Source organism: Miniopterus schreibersii, assembly GCF_964146895.1.
Source record: "Miniopterus schreibersii genome assembly, chromosome: 12".
Taxonomy (NCBI): Eukaryota; Metazoa; Chordata; class Mammalia; order Chiroptera; family Miniopteridae; genus Miniopterus; species Miniopterus schreibersii.
The window spans coordinates 38,624,699-38,648,191 of NC_138112.1; the positions used below are offsets into that span (position 1 = coordinate 38,624,699).

General features: G+C 40.0%; 2 protein-coding genes across 2 annotated transcripts in view; both read right to left on the reverse strand.

The window, feature by feature from the left end:
- The window catches only part of LOC308565529 (uncharacterized protein), a gene marked incomplete at both ends in the record, with an annotated part of 40,096 nt that overhangs the window by 5,570 nt on the left and 11,033 nt on the right, over window positions 1–23,493 (reverse strand). Inside the window, 2 exons of the mRNA XM_081154858.1 lie at window positions 11,251–11,399; window positions 14,840–15,236. Of these exons, the coding sequence (XP_081010984.1) occupies window positions 11,251–11,399; window positions 14,840–15,236 (546 nt within the window). The remainder of the gene's footprint in view (window positions 1–11,250; window positions 11,400–14,839; window positions 15,237–23,493) is intronic.
- On the reverse strand, window positions 4,145–5,107 carry LOC308565125 (olfactory receptor 52K1-like; the record flags this gene model as incomplete). Its single annotated transcript, XM_081153935.1, has 1 exon — window positions 4,145–5,107. The coding sequence occupies one exon, from the start codon at window positions 5,105–5,107 to the stop codon at window positions 4,145–4,147; it is 963 nt and encodes a 320-aa protein (XP_081010061.1).

Genomic DNA, 23,493 nt, shown 5'->3' on the forward strand with positions numbered 1-23,493 from the left:
TCTTTTGTGATTTCATATAAATTTTTGAAATATTTGTTCTAGTGAAATGTGCCATTGGTATTTTGATAAGAATTGCATTCAATCTATAGATTGCTTTGGGTAGTATGGACATTTTAATAATATTCACTTTTCCTATCCATGAACATGGTATATGCCTCCACTTATTTGTATCTTTGTCAATGTCTTTCTTCAGTGTCTTATAATTTTCCAAGGACAGGTCTTTTATGTCCTTGGTTAAATTTATTCTTAGGTCTTTTTTGATGCAATTGTAAATGAGATTATTTTCTTTGTTTCCCTTTCTGATAGTTCATTATTAGAGTAAAAATGCAATTTATTTCTAGATATTTATTTTGTATCTTTCTACTTTATTGAATTCATTTATGATTTCTAGTAGTTTTATTTGGTGGAATCATTAGAGTTCTTTCCAGACAGTATCATGTCATCTGCAAATAGTGACAGTCTTACTTTTTCTTCCCAAAATTTATTCTAGTGTACTCTGTGGTTAAATGTGTTCATTGTTCCATCTGCTCTGAGTGTTGGCCACCAAAAGCTTATAACTGAGTCACTCTCTTTTGGACAAACAGAGCTGCATCATCTGAGAAATTTTTCTTTCTGAGTGTAGTTCTCAGTCACTGACTGTTCTATACAGTACTCTGCTAAATGTCAGAGAAAACAAACAATTAATATGATAAAGGATCCTTGTCATCATAGCTCATGGCATGATATACGTTAAGTATGTAATCATAGATACCTAATAACAATTATAAGTGTTATAAATTAAAACTACAATGTGTTAAAGCACATAAAAGAAGAACCTTCTCCATCTGGGGAGTTCAAGGAAGCCCTCCCTAACTTAAGTCAGTGATAGAAGAATGGGTTAAAAGTGAAGAGAGATGTGGGAGTGTGCTGAGGACACAAAACTCCTGGTGCAGCAGAGAAGGGAGCTTGATATTGTCAAAGACTTGATAGCATCATGAAATTGGGGATTGCAGGACTCAGGAACTGAGCTTGGTGTGTAAGCAGAAAATTTAGCATGCACATTGTAAGTCATGTTAAAGGGCAGTGGAAAGTTGTGAAGATTTTAAGCAGAAGAGTGAGACACAATCAGAATCTCATTATCAAATACCACAGTGGGAGTATGGACAGAAAAGAGTGAAGCACAGATGCTGGGAACCCTGTGTGAAACAAATACAGTGATCTCTCAGGAGGTTCAAAGATATGCCATGGGAATAGGTATGAGGTAGAGGTCTTTGGGGGAAAAGAAATCAAGAATTTAAAAATATCAATGGGTCACTCATGTGAATACATACTGAAGTCCCCACCAGGATCATGGGTGGCCAAAAAATACAGTACAAGATACTGACCAAGTCATCATTTAATGGAGAGCAACCAGGAGATATATCCATCCATAAGTGGGAGAGGTAGTGGATAAAATATATGAATAACATGAACCCCAAAAGCACTAGTCTGTGTTTGTTTGTTTGCTTATCTGTTTTTATAAGAAAAAAATGAAAATTACATTTGGGAACAAAACAGTGAACTTACTACTAAAACAGAGGTAGAAGAGGTGTGATAAAATGAATGGTCCCCTGTTAGTAGAGAATATAAGATTTTCATCGGAAAAATAATTGGAAATAATGAGAACATCAGCTTCATTTGCATTTGTGGGCATTAAATGAGAGTTTATGTGCAGCATTTTCTTTTCAAGTTCTCCCAGTACCATGGAATAAGAGCTGAACAACAGGAGCAGCTCACGTCATCAGGATTTTATGCTAATAGACATATTCAGACTAAGATTATTTAAAACTAGTTTGGCCAGAAGCACCTATACACCTCTAAGCCCGGTGGTGGTAACCACCACTCATCCTCCACACACTGAGGAACCTTCCTCTGCAATCTTGTTGCTGCTCCCCCTCTCCTGAATATTTTTCTTCCACTTCAACCCATGAAGCACAGACAAATGTTGAAAAGTGTCCACTTTTGACTTTTCTTTGAAGAGCTATCCTCTTACTACTAATTTTGAAGATTAATATTTAACAGAGGAAAAATGGGATCATAGAGTATGGCACAGAGCAGGAGCTACTTAGGGAAAGATCAAGGCAGACTCCCCTTAAGGACCATAAGTTTAGCCCTGACCCTCCTCCTACCCTGCCAATAACCCAGACCCATTGTCTTCTAAGCCCTGATCATTTATAATATCGCTTCAACCTGACCCAACCCATGTCTCATTCCTGCCCATTACTTCCTATAGGGAACTAGTCCTCTAAGATTTGGAACCAATCTCTACCACAGCACTGTCACATTTTATCATAATTTCTGTATTTTCAAGTTCATTTCATCGTCACACTGAGAGCCTGATAAATGCTCATGGTAAGGAAGAAAATAATGAAGGAGAACAAGTAAACAATAAAAAGGAAGACATGTGCTAGTTTTCTGTTTGTTCTATGCCTACACAGAGAGTGAGTCTACATTGTGAGTAACCATGACCTCTAGTATACCTGCAGTGTCCAAAATACCACCAGTTGAAGTTACACCATTTGAAAAGACTAAACTAAGGTGGTATTAGCCATGATGACAGCAGTGACGACAAGAGTTTTTAATAGTGATTGTGATTGCAACAGCAATTTTGTGACAAATTTTGCAACAGCAATTTTGTGGCAAATTATTTCATTTCCTCAATAAAAATTTATTGAGTGCCTACTGTGTTACCCTTTGGAAATTTACATATTCATTTATTCATATTCACATATGTCAATGTGACTGGTGAGGAAATAAGCTACAATGACACAGTCCATTAAATAATGAAATCTATTTATGGAACAAGCATTTATCGAGAGACTACTATGTGCCAGGTAGCAGACTAAGAATACAACTCACCATCTAGTAGAAACGGAAGACAGAGATCTTTCAACCAATCATGACATGTGTAATTATAAATTATGATGAATAATTTCATCATAGTTTATAATTAATTACATAAAACAAATATACCCAGAGCTCTCAGTTCAGAAAACAAATATAAAATAAATATACCCAGAGCTCTCAGTTCAGAAAACAAGTGACTGATCTAGTTATGAAAATCTTCAGGGAGGTAAGATTTGCACTGAAGTTCAAAATGAGTAGGCATGTCGAGGGTAAGGATAGCAATATGCATTTCCATTAGGAACAACCCAAAATACCCATGGCTAGAGGAAGCATGAACACCTGAGGAACTGAAGAAGGGTATTTATTTATATTAGGAATCCATCACACTCAATCAACAGTACATATATTGCAAGGACATGTAAATACTTAAGAATAAACATATTAAAATGAGGGCCAATGGTAGATACCAGAAGAAAATGGGCAAGAGTTAGGAATGAAGACAAAAAACAAGCAAAAGTTAAAACAATAATTGTTGTGCGCAAGAAACTTGAACTCAAGTCTCTGTGCCTGAGACTAAAAGTGAGGAAATAAAAGAAATATTACTACTCTCAGAGCATAAAACTACATAATACATAGAGGCTCATTCATCTCAAAAACAGGCTGAAAAAGTGCTTGGAATAAATAAAAGATTCAGCTGCCATTCTGGAGTGAGAAGGAACATGACTGTATAAGGAGTTTCTCACATGAACTGGAAACTCTAAAGCATCTCCCTAGTGTTCGAGTCCTTTTTCTGTGATGCCAAATTCTTTCCGATGAGAGGACCTCTCTGCTCCCACAAACTTGCTGTGTGTCAGTCTCATGGTGGTGGGAAGCAGCTCATGTTCTCGTATGTTTAAAATGGGCACCCAGCCCCATCTCTTCCTGAACCCCTAAGTTGTTTGACTCATGTTGGTCAAAGCCCTAATTGTTTCTTCATTGCATGTTACATTTATTGTGTCAACACAAGTAAATCATATGCTTTTAAAAGAAAAGAATATAAAAAAATAATTTGTTGATTGATCAGTTGAGATACCCAGCCCTTCTCCATTTTCCATCACAATATCTAAATATCTAAATACCACAGGCCTCAGAAGAGGGTTCCCAGCTTCCAAATGCTCAGGACAACTTTACTTGCTTTCCCTTCACTGTCCCCACCAGGTAAATTACACGAGTTGTGGGGCTCCCACCCCACAGAGGGTGGTCACCCTGGCCCCTGGGGTCTCGAGAATGAGAACTATACTCAGGTGGGATCAATTCTCCTGGGGGTTAGAATTTTAAACAGTCGCTCCCGGATCTGCTTGGTCTTGACCCCGTAGACAATGGGGTCCAGCGCAGGGGGAAAGAGCAAGTAGAGATTGGCAAGGATGACCTTGGCAGCAGAGGCCGTGGGTGGGCCAAAGCGCTGCATGACCACAGAAAGAAAGCCTGGTCCGTAGAAGAAAAGTATGACACAGACATGAGCCGTGCATGTGCTGCTCGCTTTAGCACGTGCCTCAGGGGAAGAGAAATGAATTACCGTCCTCACAATCTGCCCATAGGTGTAGGCAATAAAGGCCACATCCCCCACACCAAGGAAGATTGCCACTGCAAAGGCATAGAGGTTATCCACGGTGGTGGCCCCACAGGCCAGTTTCACCACCGCCATATGTTCACAGTAGGTATAGGCAATCGTGTGGGAGCCACAGTAGGGCAGCCGATGGGCCAGGCTTGGAAAGGAAATGGTCAACCCCACACCTCGCAGCACCACCAGGCCCCCGATCTTGGCCACAGCCACCGGGGTGAGAATGGTTGCATAACGCAGCGGGTTACAGATGGCCACAAAGCGGTCCAGGGCCATGGCCACCAGCACCCCTGACTCCATGGCGGAGAATGCATGGATGAAGAACATCTGGGAAAGACAGGAGTGGGAACTGATGGCTGTAGCACCAAACCAGAAAATGGCCAGCATCTTGGGCAGAGTGGAGAGGGAGAGAACCAGGTCAACGAAGGAGAGCATGGCAAGAAAGAAAAACATGGGCTGGTGAAGGCAGCGTTCTGTTCGAATAAGAAAAAGCAGAACACCATTCCCAGTCACTGCCAGGAAAAACATGAAGCAAAAGGGAAGCGAGATCCAAATGTGGGCAGCAGTCAGTCCTGGAATGCCAGCCAAGAAGAAAGTATGCGGGAAGAGATAAGAATTATTGGAAAGAATCATGGTGATCATCTCACTTAGAAGAATAAAGGGCCACTGCAAAAAAAGAAGGGAAAAAGGCAGGTTAAATTCAATGATATGAGGGTTGGAAGCTCAGGATATGTGGTCTCACAAACACCACCGTCACCATCACTCTTCCCCCATAGTTGTCAAAAATAACTTTCAGTTTGTTCAATATTTCTGCAAGATCTTAAAACACAAAAGAGGCAAAACAACTTGGTCCAGTGGAAAAGCATTGGATAAAAAGTTCAGAAACCAAGTTCCAGTATTAGATATCCTAATATATTTGTGACCTGGAGCAATTCACATAACCAGATTTAAGTAAATGCTCAGGAACTGATGTTAAATAAAAAAAATATATATATATTTCCTGTCATGCTCATATTCCCAAGTTCTGAACACTGATGCTAGATTTAATCAACATTGGCCCCCTAGTATTATATCACTAACCTTCATCAGAAACTGCCCAAAATCTTAACATCTGGAAAATTCCTTAATTTGGAGGCATCCCACTTCTCCAAACTTCACTTGACTGCCAGGTTACAGAATACAGGGTCCCTTATAACTTCAATATCTCCCTCTCCTTCAAGGCACTGTGGTAATAAAAACTACGTAAACACCGAAGAATTTTGTATCACAGGCACATTATTGAGAACAGTAGAGAAAATGGGCAGATATTTCGTCTAGTTCCATTCTCCAGTAATTACACCACATGTATGAAATTATTCAGATTCCCAACATATTCTGCCCAAATTATCATTTTGCAGGTTAGAAAACTAAACTCTAGAAAGAATTCATGACCAGGGTCCCAGATTTATATTGTAGCAGGATCAGACAAGAACTTACACCCACTGATCCCTGAGCTAGAAAGTCATCATCTTGTCTCCGTGTTGGCAGTGACTGCTGCAGGGCCAAGGAAGAACATTCAGGGCCTCTGGCCAAGGGTAGGCAGTAGAGGAATCAAATAGCTAACATGTCTACCTAGCACCCCCTAATACCTCCAAGACCACAATTCTCTCATGTGAAAGGAAAACACAAGGACACACAGAGACCTGAGCCAGGGTCTGAGAGGACTTTGGATCATAACATAAGTGATTTATATTCCAGGCAGAAAAGATGCAGCCGGGTTGATCTCACACTTTCCATAACAAGAAAAGGTTTCTAGACATGAGGGAAAGAAGCAGAAGTCGGTCCAGAAGCATAGTCCAAGAAAAAAGAAACAGCACAGCTTTAAAATAGCCAAGAACCTTTTGCTTTTCTCTCCAAAAGATACGATGGGATTATTGCCCATACCCTCAACCACAGCTACTGAGGAGACCTGTGATGACAGAAGGCATGAGGGCTGGGAAGATGGGAGAATTGAGTGGACCCACAGCTCTGGTGTGATGGAACAAACTCTGGACTAGGAGTCAAGATCCTGATTCAGGTAATATTTCTGCCATATGTCAGCTGTGCAACTTTAGCAAGGCATCTGACCATTTTCAAGCCTTAGTTTCCTCACAGGTGAAATGAGCATACCAAAACCTACTTCACAGGATCATTGTGAGAATCCCATGAGATATAAATGTGTCGACTCTTTCTCAAATGCTGAAAATGGTATTATTTTTCACTTAAATATAAGAAATAAATGATGCATTAGGAGAAACCTGTTTAAGAAAAACAGAAAATTTAGAGATTCAGAAACAATGCATTTGATTTAACAAAACATGATAGATTCATCCTATGGGCAGATGTCTGTATAGTAGTAACCTGGAGCAACCAGTCAAAAATACTATGTCCTCCCTAACACTGCTCCCATCTTCCCTCCCAATCACACATTTCCTCTAGCACCCCCAGAATGTAGAATTGGGTGGGGAGGTGAAGGGTGTCAAGAAATGTGGCTCTGATCACCTGAGCATCTGCTTCAAATTATCTTCAAAGCTGACTGACCTTAAGCCTCAGCCCACCTTGTGGAAACTGTCTTCAGAACAATGTAAACAATAATTATACCTGATGTCCCACCTATTCTCTCAGGACCCAGCAAATGTTCCTCATTATAACCTTATATACTAAGGAAAAGTCTGCCCCAGTAAGCTCAGCTCCTCTACCTCCGTCAGAGAAGTGGGTAAAGAGAGGTAAGGTGTCTGGGACACTGATTTAGGCACCTCCATAAATGTTTCCCTATAACTCACCCTGTGGGCTTCAAAGAGGAGCAGATTTACAAATAACTAACTGCTGAGCAGGGCCTAGAAGGATGTTTGCCTGCTTAGGAGAAAGGAATTCTCACACACCTCAACCCTACCTTGCCTGGATCTGTATAACATGAAAGGTCCAGATAGACCTCCGATGATGTGCAGAGTATTGGCAGCATTTCTGATATTCCATAGTGATATCAAGACTATGTATTTCCACCCCAAATAACCTATAAGATTATCCAGATCAGTAAAGGTTGGAGGAAAGCTATTTGCAATGGAGCCTGTATGTATCTCTCTTCTTTGGGCCTATTCTTAGCCTTTACTCACCAAAGAGCTGTATTGGTTGATCTATAAATAGGTGGATGAGAAATTAAGCCACCAGTCAGATCTCAAAAACGGGGTATTTAATAGGCACCTTTTCAGGCATTGCCTATAGGGATCCAAAGTAAAGCTTCTATCACCCAGACACCAATTAGCACTTCTGCCTCCTCTTCAAAGGTTTAACAAGGTCTGTTCCTCTTATTGGGCCACAGGGAACAACCCCAGCAGGGAATATTTTGAACAGCATACTCTAGGGTGCCATGTCAAGAGAGGGCCAACATCCTAGAGCCAGAAGCAAGGAGAGGATCCCTACAATGAGGAATGGTACCTCATGGTTTGATGGCCAACCACGATCTGATCCAGGAAAAGTGAAGGAAAAAGCAGAAGATGGGGAGCAGCAAGACCAGAACCAGGATACAACATTACCACAATGACCCCTGTGACTTAGACGAAACCATGAGAGGAAGAGTGGGTTAATAAGTAGGAGCCTTTGTGAGGAGAACCTGGCAGAGGAATAAGGCTGGAGAAAATAGCAAATGTCCCCTGTCATTCAAAATGGTAGGCTGAGTCTTGTAGGTATTGTCATCCATATGTTACCTCACCTTAGTGAATAACTCACAAGTCCTCCCCTTTTTAATCAATATCTCTACATTTAACTTGCATCTCAGCCACCGAAATCACTCTTGAAAATGGTGTCAGATTAATCTATGAGAGGACATTCAAGAGTCTGAAGAGTCTGGACATTGCATTTGGATTGAGAGGGATTGCAGAAATTGAGTGTATACAGCTTATATAGGAAAACACTGGTGGCACGCATGACTTCTCATGGTCTCTTCAAATCCAGGAAGACACTCTCAGTGAGGAAAAAACTCCCAGTGATTAGTTTTATAAAGCCAAAGGGAAAACAAGAACAAAAACATGCAAATTCATATAGTTCAGGACTCAGTCATACCTGTGTGTCTTCACAATGACAATTCCTTATCAGAAAGACAGAGGTCAACATGGGCGATGTTGGAAGAAAATAGCACAAGGTTTATTGGGAATAGTCAGTACCCAAAATCAGGTCATCCTTTTAGAAGAGCCATGTTCTAAGGTTACTGGCCCAGTTCTAGAGGGAAGAAGACATAGCAGGTGTGATTTCACATAAAACCAAGATTATGTACCTTACCCTGATTTCGTGTTATAAACCCTAACATGAAGAACCCCAGTGGAGAAAGAAGAAGTAGGCAATACAGGTAGCAAGAGTAATACAAAGGCCATCCCAAGAGGAAATGAGGGAGTTAACTGGTCATTGAAACAGGAACTTAAGCCCCCAAAATAAGAAAGTCCTAGAACTGGGACATTAGTGTGAATGTGGACCACTTGACTGACATTCTACAAGCCTCCTCTAAAGTCAGAAATTGTGCAAAACATTAAGAGATTGAAAGGAGACTGAAGCTCCAAAAACTGTCTAGAGGCTTTGGATTGCCCTGGCTATTGTGACTTAATGGTGAGAGTGTCAGCCTTCTCACCAGAGGGTCACGGGTTCAATTCCCAGTCAAGGACACATATCTGGGTTCCAGGATCCTTCCCCAGCCCTGGTTGGGGCACATGTGGAGGTAACCATAGATGTTTCTCTCTCTCTCTCTCTCTCTCTCTCTCTCTCTTTCTCCCTCTCTCCCCTCCACACAGTGGAAAAAATATCCTCAGGTGAAGATTAACCAAAAAATAAATAAAAAATGAGGCTTTGAATCAATCATTTAGACCAAAGGAAAAATATCTCCTGAGTTCCTCTTAAGGTTGTGGGAAGAAATACAAAGATTTTAAACAGGATAAGATGGAAGATACACATCAAATAAGACAAAGCACCACCAAAAAGACAAGCAGAGGTACATGCACAGACCTGGAGCCACACCTTAAAATATGGAAACATCTTGGAGAGAGAGCATGTAATTATGCCCATGGGGATCAGGGAAGGCTTCACAAAAGAGGCAACATTAGAGAGGAAAGTTGAAGAGTGGGAATAGAATATTCCAGAATGACTCACTAGCATTAAAAAGGACACTGAAATTCCAAAAGTAGGGAATTGTTGATAAGCAGCTAAAAAATCAATGTTGAGGTAGCAGTGGAGAGGGCAGGGTTTGAGAGGGAGGATGGACACAGACTGCAACAGGCCTTAAATACTCTTCCAAACAGCACTATATGTTAATAAGAGATCAAGGACAACAATCAATAGCAAGACAGGTGTTTAAGCAGGGCAGTGGCAATGATAGACGAGAGCTTTAACAGAGTTATTTCATAGTATTCTGCACATAGAAGAAGGATGTGATATTAGAGTGGGTAAGACTTGCTGAAATCCTGGGAGAAAGCAGTGGCAATGGGTAAAAAGGAAGAAATTGGATCAAGTCTTTACTGGTGAATTCTAGCAAACATTTAAGAGCGGAAGAGGGAATATTTTGCTTTAGTAGGACCACATGAGTCTCACATAGGTTTAGAAGAGGAAAAGAGTTGGGAGCTGTATATATACAGAAATGTTTCAGGAAGTTGTAAAAGAATAGAAAGAGAAGGAGCAGATTCAGGAGTAAGGTACCGGGGGGGGGGGGGGGGGGGGGGAACGACATTTGAGATGAGGAGGCATCTTGGTCAAAGTCCCAGCAAGAAACAGATGGCACATGCAAAAGGGGACATAGAGGAGAGTAAAATTAAGAATATTCCAAAAATATGGGAAGAGTTTAATAATAATAATAACCAAAAAGGGGAAGGTGAAATATACCTGGGCTGGCAACTCCAAAAGCCATTGCCATCCCACAGATCTGAGGAGCGATGGAAAGAAACAGCTACCAGTATTGACCTGTATTGACAAGAGCTGTAAGGGAACCAACTGATAGGGGCAGGAGGCATTCAGGAGAGGAACACAGGCACTGGGGCTGATAGGGAAAGGTTCAGAGAAATAAATCCCTCAACTTGTCTTTCTTGTTGCCCTCTGAACTCCCACCAGTGCCTCCCATTAGCCAAATCCAACCATAAGCCAGACGACATAGACTTTAACATCTATGGGTACAGAGCAGGGTGCAAAGTTCATCTAAAGGAACAAATAGGTTTCGAGCAGCAGAGGCATCTGCATTTTATGTTTATATATGGGAGAGAGAACTCATGGAAAAGGAAGCGGTAAAAGATAAAGCACAGAGGACACAACTGAGGAAAATAGTTCCTGAAAAGGCTAAAGAAAAGTATATGTGTTGGGGGGAGGGGCAGGAGTTCAGGGATTCACACTAGAGGAGGGACATGTCTTCCTAAGCCTTCATCAAGACAGAGATGACCATCTAATAGTGGTTCCCATGGGTCTGGGGCTGAGGACTTCTGTTCCCTGAGCTGAGGTGGATACACCCCTGAGATCACTGGGGGCCTTTTGGAGCTGAGATACAAAAACAACAAGCCTTGATGCACACAGGAAAAAAGATTAAAGAGAGCCTCCTGGAGGTATTGGAAAGTGGCAGAGAAGGTCCAGGGTAACTCGGGCTCCAATCTGTGCAACAGCCCAAGCCCTGGGGTAGAGGAGAAGATGTATTCTCAGCAGCAATGGAATAAAAGAGAGGTGCAGCCAAGAGAGTAGAAGCAGCCGCAGAGGCAGTTCCCTCCGTTCGCAGAGGATCTCTCCAGGACCTCCCAGTAGGGGGTCACCAGGGCCCCAGGTGAGTGGAAGAGGCAGTCTCCTTGCTCTGTGTTCCTGGCTCTGGGTCCTGGTTCTCTCCCCCAGCCTGGGCTTTCTCAGTCAGCTTCCTTAGTTTAAACCTTTGAGCACCGGCTCTCATTTCCCTCAAGATCTTCACCTATACAGAGACAAAGGCCCAAGATCTGGAGAACAAGTAGGAAAATGAGACAGAGCTCTCCTCTGGCCAAGTTAGAAAGAACAGAAAATTCTACCAGAGGAAAAAGCAACTGTCATAAAGCCTGAAGCAGGGAGGCAGTTGGCTGACAGAATGGTGGAAGCATCATAGCCTCTGTTTAAATTATAGATCCAAGACCCAGAGAAGTGATAGTGATTGAAGCCACTCATTTCTGATTCAAAAATAAAATCAAGAACTAAAACTAGACATCAAATCACCAACACTAATGAAGACCATTTATCTGAAAAGCATTACCCAGCACCCCACTGGAGAGAGCTCGAGAGGCACTCTACTGAAAATCCAGCCCAGACAAGGATGTTGACAATCAGTGCTCTTTTTTTCTCTTTTTAATTTTTTAACATTTTCGATTACATTTACATTCAATATTATTTTGTATTAGTTTCAGGTGTACAGCATAGTGGTTAGACAATCATACTTACAAAGATTCCCCCTGATATTTCCAGTACCCTCCTGGTACCATACATAGTTATTAGAACATTACTGCCTATATTCTATGCTTACTTTACATTCCCATGACTATTTTGTAACTACCAATCTGTACTTCTCAGTCCCATCACATTTTTCACTCATCCCCCAAATCCCATGGCAACTATCAGTCTGTTCTTTGTATCTATGAGTCTATCGGTGCTTCTTTATGTAGTTTAGAAAATTATAAACACTTTAATAAGATGAAAATAAAAATCAGAGCTTACTCTACTCAAAATTCTCCTCATAACAGATAGTACATTTTTTTACCGAAAGAAATTCTGAGAATTTTCTAAAAAGCAGTGTGCTTTGGGTAGTATAAAATAGCCATATTTTGTGAAATGTTTTAAAAAATAATCATCATCAGAAGGTGTTTTAAAGTAATAATAGCCAATCAGGAAATATAATAAGATAAAAAAGTAATAGTAATGAAAAAATTCCAAAAATGCCCATGACAGAAAGGCATAACACACCTCTAAAGGGAAAGATTCAGTGGGGTAAAAATGAGTTATCACACAATTAATTTATGTTTTACATTTATACTCAAAACTATGACAACCAGTCCTTTTATTTAAAAAATAATTTGAAATTATTAGTAAGACTCTTCCCTGCCAAAGGTAAATACACTCACTCAATTGGTACTGGAACTAAAAACAGAGAAGACTGTCCAGTCAGCAATAAACCTTGAATATGTATTTGTATTTAATATTTGACAAAAAAGCACATTGTGAATTAATGGGGAGGGGAAGCCTTTTTTACTAAATGGTGCTGGAACAATCGTTTAGCTATTTGTGGGTGAAATTGATTTAGGGATTTTTCTCACTCCATGTCTAATCTCAAATTAGTTACAAAATTGATTTTAAAATAAAATTTTTAAAGAAAATGCAAGTAAATATTTATTAAAATGCTGCTATTTACATTATGTAAAGCTTAAAAATCATGAAATAATTGATTTTAAGAGTGTCCTTGTTATGAATAAGTAAAAGTTTAAGTGTACCCACATGTGCAATTTTTTAAGGATACATTTTTAATGGAAATGAATAGGAGAAACTATTTCCAGAAAATTCAACAGATAAAGGCAATATTTCTAAGACACAATGAAACTCATGCAAATTAATAAGGTATACTGCCAGAGTCCATGCTAAGCCCTTGCAAAACATTATTTCATTTAATACTACACTAAGAGTTGAATATAAAGCAAGAAGAGAATACTGACTAAGTATATAAATGAGAAAAATAAACTTTTGAAAGTGTTTAATAAATAATAAAGGGAAAAGTGAACCAAAATTGAAATTTCAATTTTTACTTATTCTGTTAACGAATTTTTTAAATTAAAATTTCCAATCATTGAGTAGATATGATGAAATAGACATCCTCATGAACAAATTCTGGGTGTGTAAAGTACTAGAATGTACCTATGAAGCAGCGTTTCATTGTACGTCAAGAGTATTAGAAATGCCCTACTATCATACAGAACCAGAAAAACCTCTTGGAAAGAATATTTGAAAAAATCAGTAAAAATCATTTTTGCCATTTCATCCAGCAATTCACTTCTTGGCAATTATCCTATAGATAAACTTAAACATATCCTTAAAGATATATGAACAAATGCATTTTTGAATTTTTTTTTACAGTAGGAAATACTGGAAATACCAATGTTCCTCAAAGTTCTCATAAAAATATTGGACATCCATGTGGGAGAAAACCATGCAACTTAACAACAATGAGGTATATCTATATAGTGATATGGAAGAGTCTTCAAGAGAATGAAGCTAGAAAAGAAAAGCCAAGGAAACAAAGGCTAAGAGAGGTATGATTGGTATGCTAACATTTGATTTTGTCTTTTATGGGAAAATAGTTAGTATATATATTCTTGTCCATGCAAAAATTATCTCTGGGAGGATTCCCAAGAAATTGTTACTGGCTGTCTTCAGTGAAAAAAAAGGAATTTGGGGATCTAAAGCATGGGATTATATTTTTTATTATGTTTACATTTCTAACATGTACATGTATGATATTTAAAATAATATCAAAATACTACTAAAAATGTTAAGATGGCTATGAGCTTTGTATGTATCACTTTTGTATCATTTTTCAAATTCTACTCAAAGGGAATAATCTGAAAAGTAAAATATTGGTTAATAATTTATGAAATAGTCAAATATAGGATTATAAAGTAGTCATTAAAATTAAGACTCCACATTGCTTTTAATCATACTGGAAAGTCATGGTTTACTTATTTATTCATTCAGTAAATTTTTGCTGAGTACTAATTTTATGTCTTAAAACATATTGCTTGAAGAAAAAGGCCAGATACAATATTATCTCTGTATGATGAAAACTGCTTAATAAAACAGAAAAATGGAAGTGAGTAAAACAAATCTTAATACCTGTTATCTGTTGGTGATTAGATTATTGTTTATGTATTTGGATGTGCTTATTAGGCATACAAGTGGTGATGACAAATAGCTATTCTAACCTTTCTATTTAGAAATAATTTTGGCTGTCTTTATTGCTTCACTGTGTAATATTTCCCGGAGCCAAAAAAAAAAAAAAAAAAAAGTTGAGGGTCATTCATATTAAAAGAAACTGGTTTATTGGTGGGAGACTCTAATTAGGACCCTCAGCTGAACTTTCAAATGTAACCTCCTTCCTTTTTCAGGTTTATGGACAGACACTGAGAACAGGGAACCTCGGCCATGGACACCTCCACCAGTGTTACCAACAGTTCCAGCCTCCAGGTCTCACAGTTCATCTTGATGGGACTCCCAGGCATTCACAACTGGCAGCACTGGCTCTCCCTGCCCCTGGCTCTGCTATACTTATCAGCTCTTGCTGCCAATCTCCTCATCTTGACCACCATCCAACATGAGCCCACACTTCATGAGCCTATGTACCATTTCCTGGGCATACTGGCACTCGTGGATATTGGCTTGGCCACCACCATCATGCCCAAGATTATGGCTATCTTCTGGTTTGATGCCAAGGCCATCAGTCTCCCTGAATGTTTTACTCAGATGTATGTCATCCACTGCTTCTTTGGCATGGAATCTGGTATCTTCCTCTGCATGGCAGTGGACAGATACATAGCCATCTGTCACCCTCTTCAGTATCCCTCCATAGTCACTGAAGCTTTTATGGTCAAAGTCACAGGATTCATGGTGCTCAGAAATGGCTTGCTGACCATCCCAGTGCCTGTACTGGCTGCCCAAAGACTCTACTGCTCCAAGAACAAAATTGACCACTGCCTGTGCTCTAACTTGGGGGTTATCAGCCTGGCTTGTGATGACATCACTGTGAACAAATTTTACCAACTGTTCTTAGGGTGGATTGTAGTTGGGAGTGATATGGTTTTGGTGTTTTCTTCCTATGCTCTAATCCTTCGCACTGTGCTGAGGCTGAACTCAGCAGAGGCGATGTCCAAGGCCCTGAGCACCTGTAGCTCCCACCTCATCCTCATCTTCTTCTTCTACACAGGTCTCCTTGTGCTATCTGTCACACACCTTGTAGAAGAAAAGATTCCCCTTATCCCTGTGCTCCTTAACGTGCTGCACAATGTCATCCCCCCTGCTCTCAACCCCATGGTCTACGCTCTCAGGATGCACGAGCTCAGAATGGGCTTCCAGAGGCTACTTGGATGGCTGAAGAATTGTCCACCGAGTAACCTCAGCTTCATAAGGCCATATAAATATTAAGAAGAAAGAGGCTGTAGCTCTGAGTAGATTTGGATTGTAAACTTTGAAAAACATAGCCAATAACATCTCTAAAACTATATAGCTTCACTAATAGAAATAGGAATATGAAAATTATAATGGAATTTCCTATAAGTAGAAGTAAGTGAGGGTAAAAAAGAAGTATCTATAGCCATGGTTGCCACCAGACATTGACACTCTCATACACAGCTACCGTGCTTTGGGATATGACATACACATGGGAAAATTCATCTAATTGGCTGGTAAACTTTCTTCCTAGGAAAAGAAGAAAAAGGCCCTAGAAAATGCCCTAGAAAGTTGTTTCAAATAACCAATTAAATAAATCTAAGTTAATGTTTATCATTTGCACATCTAACAAAAATGCACACTTCTGAGTAGAAAGACACTTAATCATGTTCATATTGTCCCTTCTCTTAGCCGAGTACACAATTCTGCACATAACAGATGCTTAATAAACACTTCACTCATGAGACAGTCAGTCAGGACGCATAGGTCTGCTGAATCCTGTATATCACAGAAATGTCCCAGACCATGGTCTGAAAAATGACCTCAGGAGGTTTGCATATGACTTCACCTTGGAGAACAACCTCTTAGAAGCAGCACTGGGACCAAAGCAACAGCAGAAACCGTGAGCTTCTACACTGCTGGTGGGAATGTCAACTGGTGCAGCTGTTTAGAAAACAGTCTGGCAGCTTCTTAAGTGATTGAACAAGAGTTACATATACCCAGCAATTTGGGGTAGATACCCAAAATAAATTGAAAACATATTCCACACAAAAATCTGCACATGGACGTTAATAACAACATTATAATACCAAAAATGAAAGCAACCCAAACGTGCATCTCCTGATGAATAGATTGACAAACGTGATGTATACATACAATGAAATAGTATCCAGCCAGGAAAAGTAAAGGAGAACTGACACATGCTCCAACAGGGGTGAGCCTTGAAAATATTGTGCTGAGAGAAGCCAGACAGAAAAAGACACATATTTTATGATTCCATTTATATTAAATGTCCAAAATAGGCAAATCCATAAGGACAGAAAGCAGATAAGTGATAGCCATGGGAGAAGGGAATGGAAAAATGGGGAACAACTGCTTAATGGGTACAGGGCTTCTTTTGAGGGTGTTGAAAATTTCTGTAACTAGAAGTGAGAGCTGCACAACATTGTGAATGTACTGGAAGCCACTTCAAAATGGTTAAAATGATGAATGTTAGGTTATGTGAAATTTCACCTCAATTTAAAAAAAAAAACAAAAAACATCACTTTCTTCTTGCAATGTCTCTCCAGTCTTTTCCACTAACAAAGTTGAGCATCATTCCAGCTGACAAAGGCTTTTAAAGGGCCCAGATCCCCTTTCACAGAGCAAGGCAAAAAGCATGAGTTTTTAGCTTAGTCACAATAAGTTGATCACCAGCACAGTTCACACCTTTGACTACTCAACTTCCATATATACCCTTTTCTACACATCTGAATTCTCATACAACAGTAAAACAACTCCACATTTCTATTTTAAAAGCTGTTCTTTGTACAAAAATGAATTCTCACTTTTTCCCAAAATAACAAGATGCACAGTCCCAACAGTCATTGTATGCATTGCTGGATGTATTACCTATTCCTTAAATTCAGTCATGGTCCCACTGAATCTTCTGTTACCGAAAGACTAAATTGTAAAGTCACTTTCTAATAATTTATTTATAAAATTACAATGGAAAAGGGAGAAAAGGAAATGGTTAGCATAAGAAATAAAAGCTTAAATATAAAAAGCAAAAACATTCATAGCTACTAGCTTTAATGTCTATAATTGTTCACAAGTTCATGATTGATATCTACTATATATCTTCCAACTCTGTCAAAGCTTGGTAGAGTATTCAAAACCTTTATTCCTAAAGGCTCTGAATTCTCACTCATCCTGCTAAAGATTTAGCATCCTGCTAAGGATTTAGCATCTTTTTTCATTGGTATAGTTTTCTATCAACCTTTACTATTGGACATGGAAATACTTAGAGGTCCTTCAGAGAATACCCTGTGTTTCCAACACAGTCTACTTGTTTCCATTCTATAGAAGCAATTTAATTTCTCTTTGGGTAATTGGGATTAATCACTCCAGATTATTTATTAATCCCTTTTTTATTCATGGTATAAAACAGTAAAATGGGTCCCTTGATATGAGGATATATAAACACAGAGTCCAAATTAAAATATTTTCTGTTCTAATCCTCTGATGATATTTGAAGCATTTGTTTCCATTACCAACAATGCAAATCAAAATCTAGAATATGTGCCTATTTCATCAATCAGGACACATCAGTACCCTCCTGGGCCAATGGAATTCACTTGCTAGCTTCATGTCAGTCTGGATAGTGGCCCACAATGGTCTTATGTTTCTGGTTGTTTCAACTGACAAACAGATATATTTTTTGAGCTTATTCAAAGGAAGTCAGAGGATTTCACTGACTACTTATCTATTTATTTACTTATTGCCCATCATAGCATCACAAGAATAATCTCATAACCACTCATCTCACCTACCTAGGAAGACTCCTTCAAGAAATGGATTAGAACATCTACCTGTTGGTTCTAGTCCACTTCTGAATTCAGAAGAGGGTTTTTCTGATGAGCATCAATACGCACCTCTTTCAACTCTCCTTTTCTGAGTTCATAATGTTCCACTTTATTTTGCTCGCCACACTAAGATGTCCTTTATTACTCAATCATGTAAGATCCATTTTAGACCACATCACCAATTTATTGTCTGTAGTCAAAAATAGGTAAAATTTCATCCCATTATATTGTCAATGTCATTAAGTTCTTTTAATGCCAGGAAGAAACCCATTGAGAAGATTCACCATTCCTTTGGAAAAGGTGATTTGTGAAAGCTATCACAGAGAACAGTCTTTCCCAGAGCAGACTGACATTCTGTTTCAGAAGGTAATTTTAGGTATCTATAGATTTTCTGGGCTACCTTGTAACATCAGCTGTAGAGAAGAAGCCTACTTGAGAAATGCTTGCCAGTGATCTTCCGTTGGAAATCTATATTCTTTCTCTCCATAGACTTTTTCAGTGTCCTGAACAACACACTATTACTCCCAAATCCTTCTTGATTGAAATTTCACATTTTTTTATCAGTACATAAATATGTATTGTTACTAAACTTAAGAACGTAAATAATCACTGTTCAAACAGAACTGCTTATTTTCCTGAAAATGTTCTTTTACAATCAAGAAGCAAATTTCTAAAATGTTCTGACAAATCTCTGACTTTCTTTGGCTATAACTTGACAATAACTTATGACTCAATATGTCTTAATTTTAGCAAACTACAGCTCACCTTGCATCATATTACAAAACCCAATCTACTTTATATTCTATTTTACAAAATTGCTGAAATAGTAGGTGTATTTGCTGTGGGAAAAATATAGATTTCACATATTGATCAAAATATATAATGTATTCAATCTCCATAAATTATTATTAACAAGACTTTTATTTTCAATTTCATTTTTTGAAGTTAGCTTTCAAAAAATTCCCATTTACCTGCATGTTGCTTAAAGAGTGATGCCAGAAATTCTGACAGTCAGATACTACTGGGAACACAACAACACTCATGAGAAAGGGTAAAAAGTCGCTGGGTATGATCACCTGCATCACACTTTGAAATTCCTCTAGGCTTCTCCCCAACTCAACCTCCTCAATATTCACTCATCTGTTTGATCTTCAGCAAACAGCCACTAAGGCTCAGCGCTAGTCTAGGTGCTGTGAACAAAAGTGACAAAAACCACGTTCTCAGGGAGCTTACATTTTAGTGTGAGCGAAAGAAAAGAAAAACAAATAAATGACTTCATAATATGGCATGTCCCAATTTGTGCCATGGCAATAACTAAAGCAGAGAATGATAGAGTCAGAGATTGCCGTTTCAGGTTGGCTGATCGGAGAAGACTTCTCTCACTAAGGAGCATTTAATCTGAACACAAATTCAATATTACTTTTTTATTCCCGTTAAATTAACACCGAAATATAATGTAATGAAAGGCAAGAGAGGCAAGTGGTTCTAGAAGAAGGAACTGACAAACACAGACAAACATGGAGAGGGCTCAGGTAAGATTAAGCTCTAAAATTATCCCATTATTTTTTGCATTTTGAAGTCATTGGCGGTTTCTGTGTGATGCTGACAGAATTACTCTGCAGGACAGTAAGAGGTATGTAGGAGGTGACGGTGAGGAAGCCACATAAAGGGGTGGCTTGCGGCATTCCTGAGGCAGGTAACAGGGGCACTCTTCACAAAGCATATGGAGTAAAGATACGTGTGGAGATCGGGAGACTTCAAAAGCATCCCGAGGAGGGGCCCCATTCAGCAAACAAGCGAGAATTCATCCCTGAGGACGCTGGGGCGAGGAGTGGCCACCTGGCAGGAGGCCCTGCAGCTAGAGTTCTGCGGGTCTGCTCCCAGAAATTACTTAGCTAACCCCTAAGAGCACTGGGTCCTAAGTGGGTTAAAAGTGACGCAACAGTAGCGGGTGTTCTCAGAATATTGGCGATTGGGTCAGAAAACAGGGCAGTGACACACATGGCTAAAAACAACCATGCCCCGTGAGGTATGGCGAACAAGCTTGAACCATAAATCAAGCTATTGGCATACCTTACACCTTCCCTACAACAGGTTGCATCAAGCAAATACAACAGCATCCCCAGATTGCCTACTAGAAAGGAAATCAGCCAACCAATGACCAAGTTGGCTTGGTCTAAGACAGGTTTTGTCCTGACCATAGGCCCCTGGCCTCTCTATTCTTATAGCATTTCCTTCAGAAAATGTATAACTATAAATTGTTTCTCTGGACCTTTGTAGTGTATGTAAATCATCTCCTAACCTCTTGCCAGTTATACAACCCAGGAAATGTCTTTCCCAAGGACCTGGAAACCATCTCCTGAAACGCAAACATTGAAGGAGATACCCCATCTCTCAGTCTCTGTGGAGAGTAGGAGCCTAGCTTCCTTGGGCGCCAATTAGCAAACACAGATGGCCTCATCATAGACAAAGAGATGTGCAATCTCAGGAATAAGTCAATGTGCTTGACACATCTCATTGATCAACCTCCCTCTAGAGTCCTTTAGTACTTTTCCACTTGGTCACCCCAGGGCTTAAACCCACTGCACCTGACATCTTACCTTAGTCCTATTGGGCCTTTTGTTTTAGCAGAACTGGGTATCCAGTTGGTCTGTGTTCTCTTCCCCATTGCTGGCAGTAATGTCAGAATAAAATCAACTTCCATTTGCTCGTACTGCTTAGTGCAATGTTTCTTTAACACCAAATACAACCATCTATTTTAGCAAAACCAACACAAATAGTGGCATCGACGTGAATAAGCACAACTCACAACTCAAGCTCTTTTCAAGGTAACCCTCTCTATGCCAACTCTACTTCAGGATTTCAGTCACTCATCCTTTCAGGTCTAGAGGCGATGACAAGTGCTCTTATTAGCCCTAGGTAATTTCACTATCACGTGGGATCTCTTACTGACCACATCCTTATAAGTAATCCCTTCTCAAATTATTATAATTTGAGAAATAAGCAGTGTTGACAAGGTTGTAGATAAAGGGAACTCTTGTGCTCTGTTGGTAGGAATGGAAATTGATGCAGCCACTATGAAAAACAGTATGAAGTTTCTTCAAAAAATTAAAAATAGAATTACCATATGATCCAGCAATTCCACTTCTGGGTATTTATCCAAAGAAAATAAAACACTAATTTGAAAATATATACACATCCCCATGTTCACAAATTAAGTGTCCATTGATAGATGAGTGGATAAAGGAAATGTGAGAGATGTATATATAATGGAATACTATTCACCCTTAAAAAAGAGTGAAATTTTGCCATTTGTGACAACATGGATGGACCTGAGGGCATTGTGCTAAGTGAAATAAGTCAGACAGAGAAAGATAAATACTGTATGATCTCATTTATATGTGGGATTTTTAAAATCATGTTTGTGGATACTGAGAACAAATTGGTGGTTGCCAGAGGCAGGGGCAGAGGTGGGAATAAGTGAAGGGAGTCAAGAGGTACAAAGTTCCAGTTATAAAATAAATAAGTCATGGATTGTATTATATGGCACAGTGGCTATCATTAATAATACAGGTGATCCTTGAACAATGCAGTATTTGAACTGCAGGGGTCCACTTATATGCTGATTTTTTTCAATAAATATACAGTGTGTCCTCCAGATCCCCAGCTTTCCCATCCAAGGGAAATACTATTTTTGATCCACAGTTGGGAATCCGAAGATGCAGAGGGTTGACTGTATACATTGTTTTATTCCATTTCATATAAGGCACCTGAGCAGCCACAGAGTTTTGTTATGGGGCAGGAGGAGTCCTAGAACCAATCCCCCATGGACACTGAAGGACAACTGTATTTAAGTTTTGGGGGAATGAAAAGTTATACACAGACTTTCAACTTCCCTGGGGTTGGGACCCTTAAACCCCCACGTTGTTCAAGGGTCAACTGTACTGCATTGCATATTTGAAATCTGCTGAGAGAGGGTAATTCTTAATAGTTGTCATCACAAGAAAAAAAATTTTATAACTATATGTGATGATGGATGTTAACTAGACTTATTTTGGTGGTCATTTTGCAATATGTACAAATACTGAATCATTATGTTGTACACCTGAAACTAATATAACATTACATGCCAATTATACCTCAATAAAGAGAATTTTTTTAACTATTCTAATTTGAATGGGCCATCTGTTCCCTATTGGCACTCTAGCTACTACAATGCTCATTCGATTAGGTATTACGGAAGTCATTAGCAAGAGCAGTTTCAACATCCTGATAGGACAGATTTTAGATGCCATAGGTTAAAAAGGTGAGGAAGGAAATATTATATTGAAAGATAACTCTTTCAAGAGGATGAGTCAGTGAAAGGCAGAGCCTGAGGACATAGGAGTGAAACTGGGAAGTGCTGTAGTAAGACCTAGGCAGAAGTGTGTGGAGTCCAGATAATTTTTGAAGTTGGTAGTCCTTGGACTCTTTATATATTGAGGTGCATGATACCGGAGAGAGGAAGACTGTTGACATAGGAAAAAGATGGTTCTGCTATGTCACTTGTTTTGAACATACAAACATGTTCCAACACCACCGATATATTATGAAACAATTTGAGCACAACTGAACTTCACATTTGCCTTTGGGCACTTCTGGCCAGTAGAAACACTGACTGAACATAGAAAACTGCATCAAGCTCAAAACAGGTTGCATAGGGAGAAACAAGGTGGCGGCGTAGATAGCAGCTGCACCCGCCGCCGCCTCCCGCAGCCACATCAAAATCACAACTAAAACACAGAACCACCATCACTCAGAACCTCCTGAAATCCAGCTGCACAGAAGCCCCACATCCAGGGAGCTGAAGAAGCACCGAGAGCAGGAGGAGGGGCGGAGACGCGGGCGGATCGGGGCTGAATCAGGGAGACGAGGCCCCCGGCCGACACCCGGTGCCGCGGTTGAAACCTGGAAGGGAATCTCGGCGGCGGAGGTTTCCCAGAGGAGGGAGGGGTCCCAGCCCCACAGCAGGCCCCCAGCCCTGGGCTCCAGGACCGGGAAGAGATGTCCCCACACCTTCGGGCTCTGAAACCAGCGGGGACTGTCCCTGAGGGTTGCGGAGGCTGCGGGAGCCCCAGCAGCTCCTCTAAAGGGCCCGGCACGGACTCACTCGGACGCTCCCTCCGAGCCCAGCGCCGGGCAGCAGCCTGAAAGGACCCGGGACACTCGGGGAGGAACTAACCTGCCTGAGATCTGGGCGAGAGCTGGAGGGGCGGCTTCCTCCCAGGC